The 23,988-nt window shown below is 32.4% G+C and overlaps 1 protein-coding gene across 2 annotated transcripts in view; it reads right to left on the bottom strand.

Moving 5' to 3' along the window:
* The window catches only part of LOC115881970 (1-phosphatidylinositol 4,5-bisphosphate phosphodiesterase epsilon-1-like), a 264,861-nt gene that overhangs the window by 24,919 nt on the left and 215,954 nt on the right, over positions 1-23,988 (bottom strand). For both annotated transcript variants that reach the window (XM_030899730.1, XM_030899729.1), the window contains exons 7-9: positions 12,059-12,335; positions 7,919-8,097; positions 3,979-4,162 (exon numbers count right to left, since the gene is read on the bottom strand). In XM_030899730.1, coding sequence (XP_030755590.1) covers positions 3,979-4,162; positions 7,919-8,097; positions 12,059-12,335 — 640 coding nt within the window. The remainder of the gene's footprint in view (positions 1-3,978; positions 4,163-7,918; positions 8,098-12,058; positions 12,336-23,988) is intronic.

Here is a 23,988-nt window from a genome sequence, read left to right as displayed (position 1 = left end):
CCAACGTTGTTTAGATTTCCTTATTCTTACGTTGGTAGGACGTCGAGCCACTACCTTTTTGCAACTGTATTGAACCATAACCTTAAATCTTCAGTCAGACAGTTCAGTGCTGTTTTTGTTTTTATAAAAAAAAAACTTAATTAAAATGGGACATAAGAAAGGTACATATAAAACTAAATTTAAATATACATCGACATATTACCGATACTTTATCCACTCCCTCGTTTATTTAGAATATAGAGGGCAGCACAAGCTAGACTCTAGGATGACTAGGCAATCTTGCGACTAGTATACTACCTGTTAAGGCTGAACTGCGACTTCATTAATCCAATATGCGACTATTCGAACTACTCCATCTTAATCTCTTTAATCTCCAAAACAACAAAGTGAAAGCCGCCATGTTGTTGAATAAGAAAATGTTTCGTTCCTAAAATAGCAATTCCTGCTTTTTGAATATATTAACTTGAAATATTTGACCCTAAACAACAGGCGGAAACAATTTTTTCGACTGCGAATAAATTATTCTCATTCTTCAAAAAAAAAAATTCAAGAAATTTTTTAAAACTTTTTTAATTTTAAGGCCCATTAGTATTTTTCAAAGTAGAAACAATACATTTATCAATAAAGTTGTTTGCGTTTAACTTTTTTGCCTTGGGTAACGAGTTACAGAGTCGGTTAAAGTGTTTCAATAATTATGATCTTCAAACATCCTCCACACTTAAATACTTTTGTTTTTCTTTACTGCCATCTGGCATATGTCTCTAACTAAATCATAAAAAATAATATTTTTACTATAATTATCTCAATTTAGGATAAAACGCGACTTAGACGCCATATTATTATAGTTTTGTATTTCTGTGAATTAGGATTTTAAACAACGTTGCAGTTTGTACTAAATTAGGCTGCTAGCCACCGTTGGTCGCGTGACACAACGTTGTCCCGACGTCCAAATGCTGCTTGGGTAGTTGAGCAGAATGCGGTAGATACCGGTCAAAAATGGAGATAAATAATATAAAATACACATATTTTTAAGAAAATCCAATTTTTTTTTCAAAAAATTCCAATTTTTTTAAAAATATGTGTATTTATTTAAGACTCACTCTGTACAATACATGTTAAGTGTATTAAAGTATTGTTTAGGAATATACTATTACTACTTATATTAATGAAAAATTATTACATGACTTTCAATATCAAATATAAAATTTCACAAATTTTTTTTATTATAAACTTATGTTTAAATAATATTTAAAGCACTATAATATCGTATAATATCAATAATGTATAATGCATAATTTATGGCATCTAATATTAGAAGCGTTAAAATCGTTATAAACCTTTGTTTCGTTCGAAGTGCACAGAGTGACCCAAATAAAAATAGGTCAAGGTCATTTTAAATTTTACAGGAGAAGTCCCATTTATACTTATATGGATATAATGTATCTTAAATTATGAAATGGTTTCATTATTATCCTTGGTGATGGCTGGTTATATACAGGGCGTAAAAATAATAGTACACCAAACTTCAGCAAACAATTTTACAAAAAAACATTAAAAAATCTCCGTTTTATTTAAATGGGAAATAGAAAATCACAATGAGACACCTCTTAATATTAATATTAAGATCTCAAACTTTCCAAGGAACGATATTTTGATGGTAATTAAAAAAAAATTTTGGTGCACCCTATTATACAGGGTGTATCAAAGCAAATGCGAAAAACTTCAGGGGGCGATTCCTTGTTCAAAATAAAGGGTAGTTTGCTTCATAAACGTTGGGTCAAAAGTCAACCATTAGGGAGATATCGCGGTACAAAGATGGCGGAAAAATAATGTTTTTATTTTTTATCTTGAAAACGAAAAGAGATAGACTAATAAAATTTTATGGAAGCATTACTGTTATGAAAACACACTTTCTGGTAATTTTTTCACTTTTTTAAAATGAGTGGAAGGGGTTGAAATAAACTACCCCTATCATTCTTGTTAACGAAATTTAAAGAAAAATCTTATCAAACACATGCAAAAAAATTAATTTGGATAATTTAGTTTGTTTAGAAACTTTTTTATCTCTTGTATTTTTTTGATAAAACTCACCGATTTGAAATTAAAAATAAAATGTAAAGCATTACATGTCAGGACAAAAAACATTTTCTGATAAAGAATCTAGTGGCCTGCTGTAATTTTTTAGGAAAAAATCTAGTCGGCCGCTGTTACTTTTAGGATGTTCCTAATATTATTTTATTTGACATTACTCTACTGCAATACGTTATTATCTAGATGATTATTATTATCGTTATTATCACTAGATTCTTAATCTAAAAATGTTTTTGTCCTGACATGTAATGATTTACATTTTATTTTTTTAATTTCAAATCGGTGAGTTTATCAAAAAAAACGCAAGAGATAAAAAAAAGTTCTAAACAAACTAAACTATCCAAATTAAAGCATTTGCATGTGTTTGATAAGATTTTTCTTTAAATTTCGTTAACAAGAATGATAGGGGTAGTTTATTTCAACCCTTTCCACTCATTTTAAAAAAGTAAAAAAAATACCTGAAAGTGTGTTTTCATAACAGTAACGCTTCCATAAAATTTCATTAGTCTATCTCTTTTTCTTTTCAAGATAAAAAATAAAAACATTAATTTTCCGCCATCTTTGTACCGCGATATCTCCCTAATGGTTGACTTTTGACCCAACGTTTATAAAGCAAACTACCCTTTATTTTGAACAAGGAATCGCCCCCTAAAGTTTTTCGCATTTGTTTTGAAACACCCTGTATATACCTTTGTAATAATTTTTATTAATTTCGCTAAATTTTTTTCTACGAAAATATATTTTATCAGAAGAAAGTTATGTCCTAAAGCCAAGGATATAAATGTGTACGTGTCTTTTCAAATTAAAAAAAACTTTCAACATTAATTATATCAAAGAAAAAAGTTTGGGAAACGGCCCAGCTATCAGAAATCAATTTGAAAAAAAAAGTCACGAACATGAAGAAAACTTTGAATAAGAAGACTAAGGAAGGAGCATAATGCTATCCATGTATTCATGCATGGTGGGCGGAAAAGCCACCATAAAAGCTCTCTAGGGTGGGGATCCTTGACAGTTCTCTTTGACGATTCATTTGACACATTTGAATTTGATTTGAAATTTTGTGGATTTGTCAGTCTTTACGGAGCTTATTTTATGTTATTTATTATTTATTCTACTACTGATAGTTGTGTAAAGGTAGTAAATCTAGATGGAAATTGTGGCAGAACTTAAATTAACAGTGACACTATAGCGATTTATCGAAAAAGACTCTAAAATAGTTGGTTGTGTAGCGTGCGGTAGATCTCGGCAAAAATTGAGTGAAATAATGGAACACCTTTTCGCTAGTAAGTGACTATATAATATACATACGTGTAGTAAACCGATCATTTATGAAATTCACTTAAATTAACTAAATTATATATTTTTCTTGCATTTTAGCTTTTATTTATTACTTGTCAAAGATTAGATGTCAAAGAATTTAGATACGTTAATTTGACTTACCTGCTTCAGTAGCGTATCGGATGTTTGTGTTAATAAATACTTATTATAACTTATCTATTTCTATTAGAATTATATATTTTTATAACAATTTTAATAACTACCAACATTTATTCACAACGTAAAATAAAACAACAAATTATTGAGTCTACCCCACGTCTACCCTACATCATAGTTTTACATTTTTTAAATAAAATTAGAACGACACTGGTAAGCCGGAATTTAAGTCGGCCATATTTGAGGCCCATTGCGGTGTACCTAAGATTTTTGATATGCTCCTTCCTTAGTCTTCTTATTCAAAGGAAGAAATCGATAAGGTTTTCTTTCCTTAACTTCCTTATTTTTGGCTAGAATTACAAATATACGGTGTGAGGTAGTGAAAAGGTCCACTATCTTCACCTTTTAAAAGCTTGTTTTCTTTCGATAATTTTTTTTTGTCAAAAAATGTACCTGCATCACATGCTGATCGACTTTGGTCAAAGGGGACGAAAGGCAAACAAAACTAACACCATGGTCGTGGACTAGGGGCTGTACAGGGTGATAATCGTCCACGTCCACTTCGTACTCTCCATCGAGTTCGGTATTTTGAGAGGGTGCCGCTGCTAAAATCCTTGGTTCACTAATTGATGAAGATCTAAAAGAAACAAACAACTTAAAAAAGTAATATACAGGGTCAGTCTTAAATTAGATTATACGAAAACGGAAAGAGATGTAGAAACAATTTTTTATGGGTATATGTAGGTAGGCAATGTGCACAATTTAAAATTATTTTGAAATGTACAGGGTGTGTCAGAAAATATTTTTTTCGAGGGGTAAACACCTGTGGATTTCTGGTGTACACCTATATGGATTTCCGTGTATTTCCATGGATGTCTGTGGATTTCTGTGGATTTCCATGGATGTCTGTGGATTTCCATAGATTTCTGTGGATTTCAATGGATTTCCGTGGATTTCTGTGGATGTCTATTAGATATCTGTGGATTTCTCTAGATGTCGTTAGTAGATTTCCTGACTAAAATTTGTACACCAGAAATCCGAAATTACTGATTTGCCATGTGTGGTTAGCAAGGCTGAACCTCTGCTACCCGAAGATGCTCATCACCCAACATTAGACATTACGTGTAACATTGACACGCAACTGCATTCCAATCTCTCCTCCGGGAAATCCCTAAAAGCATACAATTTTCGCAGAGCGGACTACCCATTATTATACGACCAATTTTTTAATACTGATTGGTCTTTCTTGGAGACAGGGCATTTTGACAACGTAAATGATATGGTTAGAGTTTTCTATACGAAAGTTACTACTATCATGGATGCAGTAATACCACTTTATGATAAACAGAACACTTCCAGGACTTATCCAGCATGGTTCACAAGGGATATAATCATCAACTTAAAAGAAAAATACAGACAGTTCAGAATTTGCAAGTGCACCAACTCCGTTATTGCATTAGAATCCTTCAAGCGTCTTCGCGCACTCACTAAGAGACAAATCAAAGAGGCCTACTCAACATATGAACAGACGATCCAAAACAATCTGCAAACCCAACCTCAAGATTTATGGAAATTTGTGAACCAGAAGCGCAAACATTCCCGCATACCAGGCATTATGGAATATGAAAACACTCAGCTTTCCGACACATCTCAAATACTGGATGCTTTTGGATCATTTTTCCGAAGTGTATACGAACAGAAGCAGGACAATTGGGATGGCTGTCCTGTACAGCTACCACTAAATTGTGTTTCCCTGATTGGACTTGATGAATCTGATGTTCTCAACGCGCTGCGAAAAACTGAAAGCTAAAGTCACTGCAGGACCTGATAGTGTTCCCCTCTTTCATTGTTAGAGACTGTGCAGCGGTCTTCTCTAAACCGCTTACTAAGATTTTTAACTTGGCTCTACGTACTAATACTTTCCCCGATGCGTGGAAGAATGTGAAGATTTGTCCAGTATTCAAGTCCGGTAATGTCAACGTCATTGGTAATTACAGACCGATTGCCATTTTATCAAACTTTGCCAGGGCTTTTGAAATGTGCATATTTACGAAATTATTTCCACAAATCCAAAACGAACTTTCCCCCAATCAGCATGGTTTCTTCCCAAAAAGATCTACTGTAACAAATCTTACTACATTTATGGAATATACCTATAAAGCTATTGAAGAACACCAGCAGGTAGATGCAATTTTTATGGACTTCTCGAAAGCATTCGACAAGTTGAGTCACTCGCGACTGCTTCATAAATTGGAAAATTTTGGTTTTACAGAAGAACTCGTAGCATTCTTTTCGTCATATCTTCTTGCCGATCGCAATACGTTGAATATAATGGCCACCGTTCTTTCAGATTTACACCAACAAGTGGCGCTCCTCAGGGTAGTAACCTCGCACCTCTATTATTCTCCATTTACATCAATGATATATTCAACGTAATTGACTGTCCATCCTTATTATTCGCCGACGATCTAAAATTGTTCTCTGTTGTGACCGACTCAGAAGATTGTATACGAGTTCAGAATTCATTAAACTCCATCTTTGCCTGGACTGTTCGCAACCATCTACCACTCAACATACAGAAATGTAAGAAAATGTCCATAACACTAAAGCACGAAGAAATCATATACGACTACAAAATAGACAGCATTACAATGGGAAACTGCGATATGGTAAAAAACCTTGGCGTCTATATCGACAAGCGTCTCAGTTTTAACTATCACGTAGAGGAAATCTGTAAAGCGTCACTGAAGACACTGGGTTTTATATCACGCACAACTAAGAACTTCCACAATATTCCGTGTCTTATTGCTCTCTACAACGCATTTGTGAGGCCAAGGCGGATTATGCTGCATTGGTGTGGTCTCCATTTTATAGTAGCCACGAGCAACGTCTGGAAAATGTCCAACGTCGTTTTTTAAAATTATTGTTTTTTAAAGAGGATGGAATATATCCTCCTCAAGGTTATGATCACGGCCGATTGTTGAAGAGATGGAATTTCCTTTCGTTAAAGGATAATAGACTTCGTTCGTCTATCATATTCCTATATAAGTTGTCTAATTGTCTATTGGATTCTCCTTCTCTTCTCGGTGAACTTTGCTGGCATGTACCGTCCGTAAATACTAGAATGAAAACGACGTTTTATACAAAAACACCAAGTACCGTCCTTGCAAGCAGAGCTCCACTACATCGTGCCTGTTGCAGTTTCAACGACATCAGTAGACAGACAGATTTGGATCTCTTCCACAACTCCCTCCAAAGTTTTAAAGGGCATCTGGACACTCATTTCTTCAAACGTTAATTGTTATCTATTTTTTCATCTATCTTTTCTTTCACATATATACACTTTCTTTTTCTGTATTTTTTTGTTATTATTTTATTAATTATTACTGTATTTCATATTAATATGTCTAAATTGTCTTTTGTAATTGTCAAAGTAATAAAAAAAATTGAGAGTGAGTTTTTTATGTGAATGAACGTCTATTTCACTTACTATAAATATTATGCGGTGATTAGTATTAGTTTAAACGTCAAAATGAAATAAAAAGTAATATTCTTGAAACCATTTAAGCTGCAGTTTGACGGAATTTGTTATATAGTAAGTCATTAATACAAAGGTCCTGTTGATTTTATTCTTCTTTTTTTTGTTATTATATTCGTTGTGTCCTCCTAGTATACTATAAAAATATCCTTGTATGTTAAATATGAAATAAAACTATTTCAGTATACAGTATAAAGTATAATTGGGACCAATTAAAGTTGCCTATTTGTTCATTCAAACAGACCTTTGTATTAATGACTTACTATATAACAAATTCTGTCAAACTGCAGCTTAAATGGTCCCAAGTCTATTACTTTTTCATTTTGACGTTTAAACTAATACTAATCACCGCATAATATTAATAGTAAGTGAAATAGACGTTTATTCACATAAAAAACTCACTCTCAATTTTTTTTATTACTTTGGTCATATGTCATATAGAAATCTCCTGAAATATACTATATCGACTTTATATTATTATATTACTAATTAAAATGCAATCTAATATTTTTTGGATTTCCTTGGATTTCTGTGATTTCTTTAGATTTCTTTGGATTTCTGTGGATTTCCTTGGATTTCTGTGGATTTCTTTAGATTTCTTTGTATTTCTGTGTATTTCTGTGGATTTCCTTGGATTTATTTATCAAAAGTGGATTTCTGGTGTACACATTTTGGTCAGGTGTTTACCCCTCGATTTTTTTATACACGACGATAAAATTGCATTATCGTCTCCCGAAATTAATTCACTCGCGATTTCATCGCTCGTGAATTAATCTTTTCGGTCGACGATAAAATACCATTTTATCGTCTTGTATAAAAAATAACTATAAATCCTATTTTATTAAGATTACTTACTTCAAGTAGTCTATGAGGCTGACCGTCGGACTCAGTCTATACCGGTCGTGATAGTGCTTGTGACAGGTGGAGATGTGATCCATGACGGCCTGAGTCCGATAGATCTTCTCCAGGTTTATGAGCCCTCCGGGTCCAATCTTGGTGAAATGGTGGTCCTCGCCGTTGTAGTCCGATATGAACTGAAAAAAAACAGATACAAATCAAATTGCAAGCCCGAGGTGTCGTAGGATTAAAAGAAAATTGTCGTGTAGCTCTTTTAGTTCTTTTCGACGATTTTTTTTGTTTTTGTCGTGAAGGGTTTTCCCATTTTCTCGTAATAAAAGGGAGAAAATAAGTTGATTGCCAAGGGAAAAAAAGTTTTGGGAATGTTACTTGCGATGTTTTGGAAAAAAAACATCGTTAACAAAATTGTATGTTTTACCAACAGTGTTTTATTATAGCTTAAAGTTCAAGATACTGATATTATAATGAAACATTGATCGATAAGAATGTAGATTTAAACCCAAATAACAAAAACAGAATAAAATAGAGGATAAAATAGTCGTAAAATGACATAGAAATAGTGGTTTGAAAGATCACTTTAAGATACTTAATAACAAGTAAAAACCTGATGTGATTTTTTAGATCACTTCTGAAATGAAGGTTGAAATAAAGTATGAATATGTAGATATAAAATAGAAAACAAATTTCTTGCAGGAGAGGTATATAATAAAATTATATAAGGATTCTTGCCACTTAACTGCTAATATAGAAATTTAATTCTACGCTGTGTTTGTCATAATGCGGATCAACCTGCTCTCACTACCGGTTTCGGAGCCCTACTCCATCATCAGGTGAGCTTGGGAGATCCACAAAATGACAACCACAGCGCAGAGATAGTTAATTCCGACTTGTCGGAAAGTATCGGTTAGATATTAAGTCCCGAACGGGAGATAGCGGCCTGCGTGCAATGGTAGTACTTTCGTACCACCGAGGCGCAACTATCGATAGTAAAAGGATGGTAAAAGGCTTTTTTTCAGGCAAGCCAAATTATAAAATAGAAAACAAATTTCTTGCAGTAGAGGTATATAATAAAATTATATATACGTATATAATAAAATTATATTAGCAGTTAAGTGGCAAGAATCCTTATATAATTTTATTATATACCTCTACTGCAAGAAATTTGTTTTCTATTTTATAATTTGGCTTGCCTGAAAAAAAGCCTTTTACCATCCTTTTACTATCGATAGTTGCGCCCCGGTGGTACGAAAGTACTACCATAGCACGCAGGCCGCTATCTCCCGTTCGGGACTTAATATCTAACCGATACTTTCCGACAAGTCGGAATTAACCATCTCTGCGCTGTGGTTGTCATTTTGTGGATCTCCCAAGCTCACCTGATGATGGAGTAGGGCTCCGAAACCGGTAGTGAGAGCAGGTTGATCCGCATTATGACAAACACAGCGTAGAATTAAATTTCTATATTAGCAGTTAAGTGGCAAGAATCCTTATATAATTTTATTATGTAGATATAGTTCATACCAAATAAACTTTTAGTCGACTGATTAAGCTTGACCGGCACAGCGTTGCCAATTTTTATATATTTTCTTTTGATCAAACTATTTTAGGAAACAAAAATAAATTAATTATAAATATATAAACAGTTATTATTTACATCAACAAAACTCACCTCCTTAACAACACTTAAAAGGCCATTACTACTGCTTTCCCGTTCAAAATATTCTAATAAAGTTGCGATGAGTTTTTTACGGCTATTAAGCTATCTTGTACAGTTCGCACTAAAAGAGGTTCTAAAAAGAACAATGTTCGACTGCAAGGTCTGCTAATAAATTTTTTTAAGCTTAAAATATCACAACACAATTCATTTAAACCAAAAACACGTAATACAAAACTAAATGACAATGTACGGAAATAAATAAATGTGGCAACAACTGGTTTCCGGAATTGCAGTATTTGAAAGGATTCTGAAAAATTTATATTTTTGTTGATATAATAAAAATAAAAATTTCAAAAAATACTTATGATAGAAAAAACAAATAAAATATCAAGATAACCAGAATCTCTCGAAATAACCATTTAAACATTTTCCAAAAACGCATTAACGTGAAATATAAATCCGTTTTTTTCGGCCTTTCTTGCCACTCAAAACCCTTCCCGCCTTAACCGTTCTAATAACTAGGGATAACGTTTTTTTGTCGCCCACTCTTGCCTACTTTTTCGCTTTTTTGAACCGGATATATCTCTATAATTCGCTAGCCCTTCGAAAGCTTTCTTACTGGGACGACCCTTTTATTGAGGCCCATTCGATCAAAGCAAGGAAATACGAGGAAAGGTTTTCCAATATACTATAACCCCACTCTGCGTTTTCAGAGTTTATATTATGATGGGAAATTATTAAATTTTCAATTTGCTCAATTTTTTTCACATTCCAAATCATCTACTACTTATAGTTAAAAAAGATTTATATACAGGGTGAGTTAAATAAGTGCAAATATTTTCAGGGCTGGTATATATCGATGAATGAAACATATTTTCTCTTTACCGTTTTCCAAATAAGTCCAAAATAACCGCGTTACCTATATAAGTTTGAAAATTAAAAAAATATATATTTTTAACAAATTTTGAGAGCCACCGGACTTTTTCTGTATTTACATCCCTTTTAGTGAACAAGCAGTTCTAGAAAGTTTTCAAAAATATACAGGAAAATTTAAAATAAAAAGAACGATTTTCAAATTTTTTTTGACGAAAAAACCTCATAGACGTGTTCCCGGGGTCGAAATATACCACCCCTGAAAATATTTGCACTTTTTTGGGACTCACCCTATATAATATAAGATCTTTTTGACAAGAACCATTGAGAAAACTGGTATGGTATAAAAATGTACTCCAAAGTAGTATAAAATAAAGAGTTTCAAAAAGTAATTTAATGTAAATACTATATATGCGATCTAATATTGGGATAGTATGACCTTAGTAAGTGTTGATATAACGTAGGATGCTTGGTGTAACGTTCCACAAAAGCGTTTCATTACAATGAGTAACTTGTTTGCTCACAAGCCATACAAGCTCAATAATATATCCACGATTAAATGTTTATTATATTAGCTCCAATAAAGCCCTTGCTTGGTACATCTATTTAGAACTAATTTATTTACATACTACAGAACAATATCGTTTACAAATAAGAAGAAAGATTATTTTTAAACTTTCAAACAACGAAGTAAAATAAGAAATACAATAACTAATATTATAGTGTATTTTTTTATAGAATTTTACTGGCATTTTTCTGGGCCATAAATCAGATTAAAAAGGTATTGTTTTTGAAAAAAAGTATGTGCGCTATGTGCGCATAAAAATAAGTAAAAAAGTTCGTATAAATGTATGTCCTAAAATGCTTAGTTTCGGAGATACAGGGTGTAGAAGTTTCATTTTTATTTCGATTTTTTCCAAATAATTTCTGAAGTAACGTCAATATTTGGCTAAAAATTGGTGTCTGGGAGTATTTTGACATGAGAAATTTGATTTTGCTGTCAATATGACTCCTACTAGTAGAGGGCGCCACCTACATATTTGTTAACTGGTTTGAAGAGTAATAACTTTTCTTCCGTACCTGTACACCTGTACAAAATTACAATTTTTATGAAGGGACCTTTTTTACGCAGAAAACGTCGTAAATATATATTTTTTTACTCAGTAGTTTTATACAGGTACGGACGAAAAGTTATTACTCTTCAAATCAGTTAAAAAATATGTAGGTGGCGCCCTCTACTAGTAGGAGTCATATTGACATCAAAATCAAATTTCTCAAGTCAAAAAACACCCAGACACAAATTTTCATTCAAATATTGACGTCACTTCAGAAATTATTTGGACAAAATCGAAATAAAAATGAAACTTCTACACCCTGTATCTCCGAATCAATGCATTTTAGGACATTCATTTATACGAACTTTTCTACTTATTTTTATCTGCAGAATATGCTGCTGAAGATTCCGGAATACAATTCGGACCACCCTGTATAAAGAATCCTCGAAAGAATCACACCCTATATTTTTACACTACTGAGACAACACCCTGTATAACTAGCACAAGATATAGTTATATCTCTGACAACAAACGATCCTTGCTCTCACCTACCACTTGTCTTTGTTGCGCCTGCTCCGCGCGGCTCGCCTTGGACGACTTGCCCCCGCCGGGCATAGGCAACCCCTCCGGCGTGTTGCTGGCCAGGATCTCGCGCAGCTCGCGCAGGAACGCGCCGAAGAACGGTACGACCGGGCACTCGGCCATGGCGAGGGCGCGGCTGAGGGCGCGGTCGTACTCGGCGGACAGCAGCGCGGCGGACAGGAAATTGAGGATGGGCAGCGTGTCCTTTTCGGTGATGGACAGCCAGAACGGTTTGAGTTTGTTCGACCTGGAACAGAGAATTTGGTTTAGATTTAGGAAATGTATATCGTATACCTACAAATTGTGAACTAAATAATCTGTCTATTCATAGTTTTTTCCTTTGAATAAGAAGACTAAGGAAGGAGCATAATGCTATCCATGAATTCATTATTTATTCTACTACTGATAGTTGTATAAAGGTAGTAAATCTAGATGGAAATTGTGGCAGAACTTAAATTAACAGTGACACTATCGCGATTTATCGAAAAAGACTCTAAAATAGTTGGTTGTGTAGCGTGCGGTAGATCTCGGCAAAAATCGAGTGAAATAATGGAACAACTTTTCGCTAGTAAGTGACTATATAATATACATACACGTAGTAAACCGATAATTTATGAAATTCATTTAAATTAACTAATTATATATTTTTTCTTGCATTTTTGCTTTTATTTACTACTTGTCAAAGATAAGATGTCAAAGAATTTAGATACGTCAATTTGACTTACCTGCTTCAGTAGCTTATCGGATGTTTGTGTTAATAAATAATTATTAAAACTTATCTATTTTTATTATAATAATATGTTTTTATAACAATTTTAATAACTACCAACATTTATTCACAACGAAAAATAAAAAAAAATTATTGAGTCTACCCCACGTCTACCCTACATCATAGTTTTACATTTTTTAAATAAAATTAGAACGGCACTGATAAACCGGAATTTAAGTCGGCCATATTTGAGTCCTATCGCGGTGGACCTAAGATTTTTGATATGCTCCTTCCTTAGTCTTCTTATTCAAAGGTTTTTTCTACATGTGGCAATTAATGTACATAATACATTTATATTTAACTCGTTTTAAGAGATCATGCATATTCATATTTAAATTAAGCTACAAGGAAAGGTATATAAGCAGTTTACTATGGAAAATGTTGTTTTCTGCTAAAAGAGCAAGTAGTTTCCGCCGGCCTACAACTTTCTAAACTGCTGGAGGCCGAAAGAAACCCCTACCCTTTAAGCATAATGCTCTTCTTTCTTCATCTCTTGCTTCAAAATGGCTTCTTCCTACTTAAACACATTCCTAAATATATTTCTCTGCTACCCACCAGCATTTTTAATAAACAAAATAATATTTTTTTTCAAACGTCACAAAAGTATTAATTTTTACGTGATTGACAATATAAAAAAGTCATTTTAACGCCTAGGCATAGAAGTAAAGCACTTTTACGCCTAAGAACAAAAGTACGATATATGTATTATTAAACTGATATAAATAGTCAAATAGTTTCTCGATATATTATAATTACTAACAACGTATTAGTTTTAAATATTTTTATATTATTTGAAACGTTGGAAATTGCTTAAAGATTATCTGTGATGTTTGAAAAAAATAGCAAGTTCTATTCGGAGTAAAAATGACTTGTGCCTCGCCTGCAATGTCGTCACAAAAAGTATTATTTTTACTCCTAATAAAACAACAATATATTATATTTAAATGTATTTTTATATAAAGGTGTTAATGGCCGCTTCCAACAATTTTTGCTAAACGCATATATCCAAAAAGTTTATTTTTTACTGTTGTGAGTTTTTCAATTTCAATTTTGATTCAGAATTGAAACAAATTGGTAACCCATTAAAATTAGTTTTATCCTGGAATAGGTTTTGATATAACAGCTGTGTAAAGTAACATTTTATAAATTTTTGTTTTGTGCCAATATTTACCCAAAAATATTGGACAATTTTTATTCCTATAATAAACTTTTATCTGTGAATTCATTTTTTAATTGATTTTCCACACTGAACAAATATTTCAAATATAAATACTCTATGAAATGAATTAAATTACTAATATAAAAGATAATCGCAGATCTACCTAATAAGACATAATAAAGAATCTAAAACCCTGTGAAAAAAAAACTATTAAAAAACCTATCTTATAGTATAGTATAATGGGCAGAGTGAATAAACATTTAGTAAAAGCTAAAACTTTCATTTTCCTAGCCAATGCGTAGTAATTCTAAATATACAATTAGCAAAAGCTAAATGTGTTTACTATAAAAAATCGGTAAAAAAACTTTTAAGTTAAACGGTTTTATCTTATGTGCACTGAAAACTAGAAAATAATAATAACAATTAGGTATTTTGAACTTCTAGTTCAGAAATATTTTAGTACTAGGCAGAATATAGCTTTTAGGCATATTAGACTAAAATAAAAACGTGGGGCCCATTATCTATTGCTGTAATACTTTCTTCTATACTAAGTGTGGATTGCATCGACTTACTATAATCGTAACTGGAGATTTTGACAATCAATAACCAGCCGTGGCGGCTTCGCCAGCGAACGCCGAGCTCATGATCTACCAAAGTATAAAGATATGCTTTGCCATAGGTAGGATTTCAGAGGGGCCCCACGTTTTTATTTTAGTCTAATATGCCTAAAAGCTATTCTGCCTAGTACTAAAATATTTCTGAACTAGAAGTTCAAAATACCTAATTGTTATTATTATTTTCTAGTTTTCAGTGCACATAAGATAAAACTGTTTAAATTAAAAGTTTTTTTACCGATTTTTTATTTTCTAGTTTTTAGTATTTAACGGAAATGCCTACCGAATATTCCTCATTCTATTTAATTCATTTAGTGCATCATTATTACATGGTTTTTTACCTGATAATTTATTACAATCTGACGCTCAGGTGTTCCTGACGCTAACAACTCTCTCTGTCAGTCGCGTTCTGATGCTAGCCTAGACTCATGACGCTCAGGTGTTTCTGACGCTAACAACTCTCTTTGTCTCTCTCGTTGTGATGCCAGCCTAGACTCATGACGCTCAGATGTTTCTGCCGCTAACAACTCTCTCTGTCTGTCACGTTGTGATGCTAGCCTGGACTAATGACGCTCAGGTGTTTCTGACTCTACCAGCTGCCTTTGTCTCTCACGTTGTGCTATTAACCTGGCATCATGTTGCTGAGGTGTTTCTGTTGCTAACCGGTTTCATTTTCACTTTCTTTTGCACGTTTCGTTCTATACTTTTCTTTCGCCTTTTCGAGCCTTCTTTTTCGTTGTGTAGCAGTTTCGTTTTTATTTTTGTTTGTTTTTTTATTTATTGTTTCCATGTTGTTCCCACGAGTAATGGACATTTTAACGGTCGACCCCCCCAGAGGTCCAGTAGAGGGGCAAGGCTATAATATACAACAAGAGGCGCCCAATCTTGAGGGGAAAACGCTTGCGACATTACATTTTTAGCCACCCTAATGCCATACAGTCCCCAGCACGTTTTAACCTATTACCTTAACTTGGGTGGTAAAGCTACCGCTAACTACGTAGGTACATCTAATCACCTATTTATTTTATCTGTCCTTCTAACGTCACACAATCTTGGACACAATCCAAGATTTTAAATTTTGTCATAATCACAGTATTCTACTAGTGTAGCCCTTTCATTTGATACCCATATTGAGGGGATTGTGGAAAAATATGAAATCCGCCATTTTGTACCGGCGGCCATCTTAGATTTACAATGTTATTGATATTACTATATTGTATTGTCATCGGAACTAAAGGTGTGTACCAAATTTCAGATCAATCTGACAACAGGAAGGTACTTAAATTTTAATTTCTAATTTTGACCCAAATAAACAAACAAATAAATAAATACCGTACGGGTCGAGCTAAATAAAACCGTTTAATAAATATAAAAGTAAGCAATTACTAAGAATATTAAGGAAAAGCTTACATTTTTGCAAGCTTGTTAAACCCTGGCTTAGAAATTTAGTATTGTTAAACAGTTTGGCAGAAATGGCTGCTTTTATGAATATAAGATCTGTAAAATTTTATCCCGAAAGAAAACAAAGTCGTACCGAAGAATACCACGGTCTGTATAGATTTAGCGAAAAAAATGTTGAGTGGTTAGATAACCATTTTTTGGAGCCAAAAGTGGAAACTAGAGGTGGTGCATTGAGTCCATAAAAACAAATGCAAATATTTTTGCGATTTTTAAGTGATCCTGGATTTCAAATAGGGATCGGAAAAGAAGCAGTTCATAGAACAATATATAAAACGATATCTCACGTTTTACCAAAAATAGTTGAAAAGGCAAGAATTTGGATTAAATTTCCTACAGAAAACCATTCAAGTCATAAAAATATAAATATAGGCCTTATCAGTATATAAACATGTTTTTTTAAAGTTAGATTTACCAAATAAGATTTTTAAGTAAATACTTAAAATATCTAGCTTTTGCTAGTAAGTAAAAGCAAAAGGTTATTCGCTTCAATTTCAGCAAATGCTATTAGCAAAAGCTAAATCTACATAGTACAAGCTAAAGCTTTTACTTAATACTAAAAGCAAAAGCTTAGTTTTTATTCACTCGGCTCAATGCTATCCATTTATTCACGCATTATAAACGGAATTGACATGATAAACCTCCATTTTTAACAGTTTAATATAAAAACCGTTAACGTTCTGTTAAAATAACATTATATCAATTTAAACTTCAGAATTAACACAATTACTTCCTGACTTCAATTACTTAATACGGTAAAACCAAAAACTTTCAAACTTACTTTTTGTTTTTAATGTTTACTTATGTTTACATTATATTTTATTATTATATTTGTTATTATATTATATTGTTATTATATTATGTTACATTATATTTATTTATGTTATGTTCTTTGAAATCAAAGAAGCGATTACTATACATTACTAATCCCTACATATGCATGAGCAATACATTTATTTTTATTAGATTATATTAAAAAGCCTCCTTTATTTTTTCTTTTAGAGGTTATCGCTTTTTTCATTATAATTTTTGCGTTGATAAAACTGACTCTGTGCCCTATGTTCCATGAATGCTGACAAACCTTAGATTTGTGAAAATCGCCCTTTTTTAAATAATCTTTATGTTCTTTAATTCGAACATTTAACGGTCTAGATGTTTCACCAATATAAAATTTATTACATTATCATGGTATTTTGTATATTACATTTTTTGTTTGTTCTCCAGTGTCCATTGGTTTAGTGTGGGTTAAAATGGATCTAAGTGTATTTTGTGTTTTGCATTTTTTGTCCGTTAGGCAAATTTGTTTGACAATTTATGTGATTTTAAAGCTCAATTTTTAAAAATTTAAATTTTATTTAAAAAAATTAAACGTTCTGCGAAAAAAAAACTTCCTCGTGATGTCAGCGATATTTTTATCCCCCAACTCGAAACAAATTTCTCCAGCTTTATTCAACGGGATCATGTAAAATTCATGACTGATCCGAATAGCGACAAACTTTGCACGTTTTTGGCATAAGAAAGTGTCTCTACCCATTCTCTATGGCGTATACATTCAAGCAAAAACTGAAATTGTTTCTCCGGAAATGGTTTAACGTTTGGCTTACAAGCCTGAAGCCGTCATGCAAATTTTCTAAATAAGAATTCTTAGATGTACAACAAACATAAGTCGTTTGAATGGATTATTTTTATGTTGTACTAAAATTATTTCATTTTCATTTTTATAACAGACTTCTAGTTATTTATTGAAATATACAGGGTGAGTTTTGAATAAGTGCAAATATTTTCAGGGCTAGTAAATCTCGGTAAAAGAAACATATTTTCTCTTTACCGTTTTTCAAATAAATCGAAAATAACAGAGTTATTTTACTTTGAAAATTTCCAAAAAAAAGTTATTTTTTGTTTAAATTTTGAGAACCTGGAAACTGGATCATTTCTGGGTTTTCTTTTTGTAAACTTATTCTACTACCTATGTTGCCATATTATCAAGAAATTATGTTTTTTAACTAAAAACAATAAAAAAATCCAAACTTTTATTTTTTTGTGAAAAAACCTCATAACCGTATTTCTGGGGTCGAAATATACTACCCTTACAAATATTTGCACTTATCTAAGACTCACTCTGTATAAATCAAGCAGCAGCAAAAAATGAAATAGACATATTCCATTAAATAAAATAAAAAATGGTGTATTGTTCATGAACCTGTAGACATTAACAATGTTTGGATATAATTAATTTTTTTAAAAGATCAAACATACAAAAGGTTTACTTATAAATAACATAATGTAAATAATAAATTTAGCGTGAATTATGATATTAACTAACGGCTAATATTTGTTAAACATTAATTTTAACGAGTCTAAAAGGTTTGAAAGTGTTTTAAAATGTATTTCTGTAATATAACAGAAATATTAAATTCCTACCTTGCTCGACTATATTCCAAAAATAGATCTTTTTTAATTAATTTTATACTTTTTTTTCTATAAAAGCTTTTACATATACCTAGTTCCAAGTTCCAATTTTTCATATGACATTGATACATTAAAAAAAAACTGCACCGTTAAAGAAATTCCACCATGCGCGAATTTTTATTTTACAATTTTTTTATATAAATCAGAACTCTTCTTCTTTAGCTCATTACAAAAAAAAACCTCTTCAATGCAGATTTATAAAATAAACTTTACAGATTGGCAAGATAGACACGAATAATTTAAAATAAAAAAATGGAATTAACAATTCAAACACTCTATCTTCCGAACTTAACGACTAGTAATTTCCTTTTGAAACTTAAAATTATCCAGCTCTATACTCGTCCTTTTCTAGCTCAATCTCTATCCCCTTTTACAAACAAAAGTATAAAAAGAGCGTGAATTATAGATCCGCTTTATAATTCGACTGGCAAAAACGCGTTCTGCTCAAAATTACAGAAGCTTAGTTAGCTTCCGTTCGTTTGAAAATGGAAAAATAGAAAACCGATCCTTTTGTATGCTAATCAAGTATAAAAGCATAAAAGTCTGATCACTTTGTTACAGAGTAACTAAGAAAATGGATCCTGTTTTTTTTAAGATCTGCTTAAATGTACGCAATTTTTTTTGCATAATTCTAATGGTTCTGATACACCGTTTACTAGATTAATAGTATAGTCTGTAAAACGAATAACTTTGAATTTGACAGCTCCCGCGGGCTTTTCTAGTGTTAATTTTATTAGGTTAGCAACTTGCCATGCTGACGCAATGCCGTCTCTAATAGAACAGCCTCGGAGCGAGATTTATGACGTCACGCCAGTTAGATACTACGGATTAATAAATATGTTGTAGAATACATGGAAAACATAATTATTTCTCGTATTTGTGGTTTGTATTTTAAAAATGATATAGTTTAGATGAAATATACATAATATACAGTTAATAAATACAATATATATATATATATATATATATATATATATACATACCTATTTATAGTAATAAATACTTTGGCATGAACCATACAAATGCAGCAAATGTTTTACAATATGACTCAAATCGTACTCCATAGTCAATGTAGATAGTTTTTGTGTTAAGAATAATAATTTAAAAAAATATATGGTCATCTTTTGACAAGTTTATATTAGTTTATTAATTGCAGTAAACATTATAATATATAAATAAAATAATAATACATCACTATTAGTAGATATTGAAGGTTTTTTGTTAAATTAGATCGATTTTCAAACCCCAAAATTTAAAATATATATATTTTACATTTTACCCATTATCTTATGTACCACCTATTCATTATTTGTATATTGTAAAACATTTGCTGCATTTGTATGGTTCATAGTTTATTTGCCAAAGTATTTATTACTATAAATAGGTATATATTATATTTTATTTATTAACTGTATATTATGTATATTTCATGTAAACTATATCATTTTTAAAATACAAACCAAAAATACGAGGAATAATTATGTTTTCCATGTATTTTACAACATATTTATTAATCCGTAGTATCTAACTAGCGTGACGTCATAAATCTCGCCCTGTGGCTGTTCTATTAGAGACGGCAATGGTCTAATATTTAGAAATGTCAAAAGCTGACGACATTTTACTTTTGTCAATTATGACATTTCGAGTTGATTTTTGCAAGAAGAGGAAGAACTGTCACTTGTTTTATTATTTTCCTTTTCTATTTCACGAAAGAAAAAAAGAGTTACCTATCTGATTTGTTCAGGCACTCAATTTAAAGAATATCAGTAACTTTTTTGACAGAGGGATTTTAATTTTACCATGTTGGTAAAAAATAACGGTCAAAATTCAAAGTTATTCATTTTATAGACTATATTCAATATTACTATGTTAACTTTAATTAAAAAAAACTACAAAAACATTTAAGTGAAAGAGTAATGTACTAAGAAGTTTTTGTTATCTGACCATAAATTGCTGAGCATAATTCGAAAAAAATTATTAAATTAATAGTACTCAATAGGTTTGTTCCAACCCGCCGCAGAACCGTCACCGAACGATCACGCTCGTGCGCAGTAATTCAGATGTGTTCCAACCGAGATTTGACGGTTATCGGACGATCCTATTTGCGTACCAACCTACCTTGGGATCGTTTGGTTACGATTTCAGAAAGATAATTTCGGTACATGGTCCAAATTGAGAACTGTTTGGGTTGACTTGGGCATTAAAGCATATTGGCGGGGATTATCGGTTTTTAACAGCCGATTCTGGTCCGGCGTCCGGCTGATACTTCTGTGTTGGTTATTTTTTACGAATTCGAATACGTGTGCGTTATACTTTTGCTTGTGAGTTTGTGTGGAGTAAATCGTTCGTGTAAAACTTGGAAAATAAGTTGGTTATAATAATGGTTTTATAATTCGGAAACTCTCTATTTATTTATCTAGTAATGCTAAAACACTCTATTTTAAAGTCGATTAGAGAAAATAGTGTGATTCATTGGCAAGCGATGTAAATATTTGTGATCGGGTAAAATTATGATGTAAGAGGAGGCATAGCTTGCCTGCGGCAAGTCAGTAGTTGTTAGGCCGGCAGCATAGACAAACAGAAAAATTAAAAGACTGCCAGAAGACATACGACGCGCAGGCAAATGTACCTGTAGCGCATCGACGCAAGTGCCGAAATACGTCCATCTAGCTATCTGTGTTTCGACACTAGTCCGTTAGTCTTGGCATATTCAGAAAGAACACGCTAACCTCCAGTGTTGCCAATTTGTGGGGATTCCCCAAATTTTGGGGAATCCGGAGCCGATTGGGAGTTTTGTGGGGATTTTAGCAATAGGGGGCGAAAATAAGGGGAGTTTCAACATTTTATTGCTGATTGAAAATGGCGTAAAATTTTTAGCTTTAAAAACGGAGCGGGACGATATATCTTTCCCAACTTAAAAATTATAATCTGCTTTTTACTTGTGCTTCCCTTTGCAAATGCTTCAGTTGAAAGAAAATTTAGTGACCTCAAATTATTTAATGACTACTAGGGAAGGGATTAAAAAACAAGGAGGTAATTTACAGTTTAATCTCTCTAACATATATATAATAAATATTGTATTTTTATTAAAATTATTTTTTTTTTGTTAAAATAATCATATGGGGAATTTTTGGTGAATCGGGACATTTTTCTCCCCAAATTGGCGAATTTAATTTAGATTTTTGGGTAGTTTAGAAAATTGACATTGGCAACGCCTCTAACCTCATTCTTTTGTTTGTTGTTTGTTCAAAAAGCGGCACGCGGCGTAGTACAAGGCTTGATCATTTTTTAAGAAATTTTTGATTGTTAATTTTATTTTTCTGCAAACTAAACAGTTGTTTTTTATTAAAAATAGCAGACAAAGGTAAGAAAGGTAATGTCCATGCCTAAGTTTTTATTTCACTGGCTATTCTTTCTAGAAATTATACCATCCAGCCCTCCTAATTAATTATTAAATGAAAGTGTGAAAGAGATATCAAGGGCTATTTTGTTAAAATATCATCCGACCAGTCTAGGCCCTGTTGTGAACCAGAAGGTCTGCTAAGTTGGATGTTGGATATAGAATGGAAGGAATATCATGGCCGAGAACAAGGCATAATTGTATGTCCCTTGATGTAGGGGGGTAGGTTTGTTTCTAATAGGCAGTAAAACCAAAAATTCTACTGTGAATCTTCATATTCTAGACCTGTAAAGGTAAATAATTCCTGGAGCCATCTCGAGGTATAGTACTCAAGTCGGAGCGAATCAATTGATAGCACAATGAAAAGAAATAATAACCATCATAAAACTGTAAATATGTATATAACTAGTACAATGTAGCTATTTAACTGTAAGTACAATGTAGCTAGATATTTAGTAGAATAGGGGTATTATAAATTAATATCAAAATACAATAATTGGTCATTCTTTCCATTCCCATTCAATTCTTCCCATTTAATCGTTTTCCCATAAAAAAAGGAAAATTAAAATTAAGAGTGCCCTTAACCAAAAATAGTGAAATAAATGGAGATAGTCAAATTTTATATTAGCGTGTAAGACTTTGAATAAAAAGGTGTAAAAGGATTATAAATGCTGTATTTATATCCTTTAGTATCATGATAATATAAAAAATTTGAGTAGGTATCTCCATTTATATCACTGTTTTTGGTTAAGGGCACTCTTAGTTTTAATTGCCTTAAAAATAATAAGTATAATAATAATTTAAATCTCCCGCTCTTTCATAGTTCGTACCTGTAGCCAAGTAGAGGGCGCTAAAAGCGCAATCTCCCAACATTTTACCACGCGATTCACCACTCTCTAAACTATTAACTTTCTGTATGGCCGGCAGGCTGTTGTGTTGTGTTTTGTCATAGAGCTGATATTTGGGGGTTGAGAGTCTTTTGACTATAAACGTTGCAAGTACTGTAAGGCAACGGGTCGTTTGACCAGAAGAAAACCTCTTGTGACGTCTTGCCTTCGAGGTTGGTCTTCAGAGTTTGAGGTCTCCCTTGTCTTCTCGATTGACACGATGCGGCGTTGGGGTAGAGAGACTAGTGAGGTACCACAATTAGCTTATTCGATTGGAATGCGAATCTGTTTAGCGGCAGAATTGCGTCCGGGGGAAGCCCCTATACTATTTCAGGTGACGCTAGCTAGTTGTTGAAGATTATTAACCAATAGATCCAAATAATATTTGAATTAGATGGAAGATATGAAATGTGATATATTGAATAGAATGTCAGTGATGTCAGTGGTTAGGGGGAGGAGTACCCCCGGGTGAGTCTTACCATTTGATTATCAATTTTATCCAGATCAGTAAATGTTTGTTTTGTTATTTTCATGTACAATGAGAGAGTGCTTGCCAATGACCAACTAAATGGATATTTGAGGTGAATTTGCATTGTGAGACCCGGTTGAGTAAGCCCCAGAAATAAGCGATTTTACATCCGGAAATTTTACACTTTCATAATTATCTATAGAAAATAATTATAAGGATGAGTGACGATCACTGCTGAAATAACTGGAAACTACGCATAACAGAATCATAAAAGAGAGGATAGGTAAGTGAGTTAGTGAGTATACAATTGAAACAACGCTTACCAACAATTACTGGATTCTGATTCTCCATTTCAAGAATAATAATAATTATTATTTCAAATTGCAAACGTAAATAATAGGGTTATGTTATGAAATTCTAATAGACGCACGCTTGACACAAAACAATCCACAAAGCGTTCCAACGTTGATACTTTTTGCACCGTCACGAAACTATTCGAAGTCCGCGCATGCTAGCAAAGTGCAAGAAAACCGATTCGAGTACGATTTCGAAACGATCCCGAAATGCTGGTTGGAACAAACCTATAATCACTCTGTGAATTAATTCCGATAAAGAGCTCTAAAAGCATTTTCGATTATGGGAAAAACAGGAAAATATATTTTGTACATTATATAT

The sequence above is a fragment of the Sitophilus oryzae genome, unplaced genomic scaffold (assembly GCF_002938485.1).
Source record: "Sitophilus oryzae breed Bouriz unplaced genomic scaffold, Soryzae_2.0 scaffold_1745_pilon_pilon, whole genome shotgun sequence".
In the NCBI taxonomy this organism is placed as follows: domain Eukaryota; kingdom Metazoa; phylum Arthropoda; class Insecta; order Coleoptera; family Curculionidae; genus Sitophilus; species Sitophilus oryzae.
The sequence above is the reverse complement of the archived record's forward strand: the minus strand, read 5'-3'. Positions and strand labels throughout refer to the sequence as shown.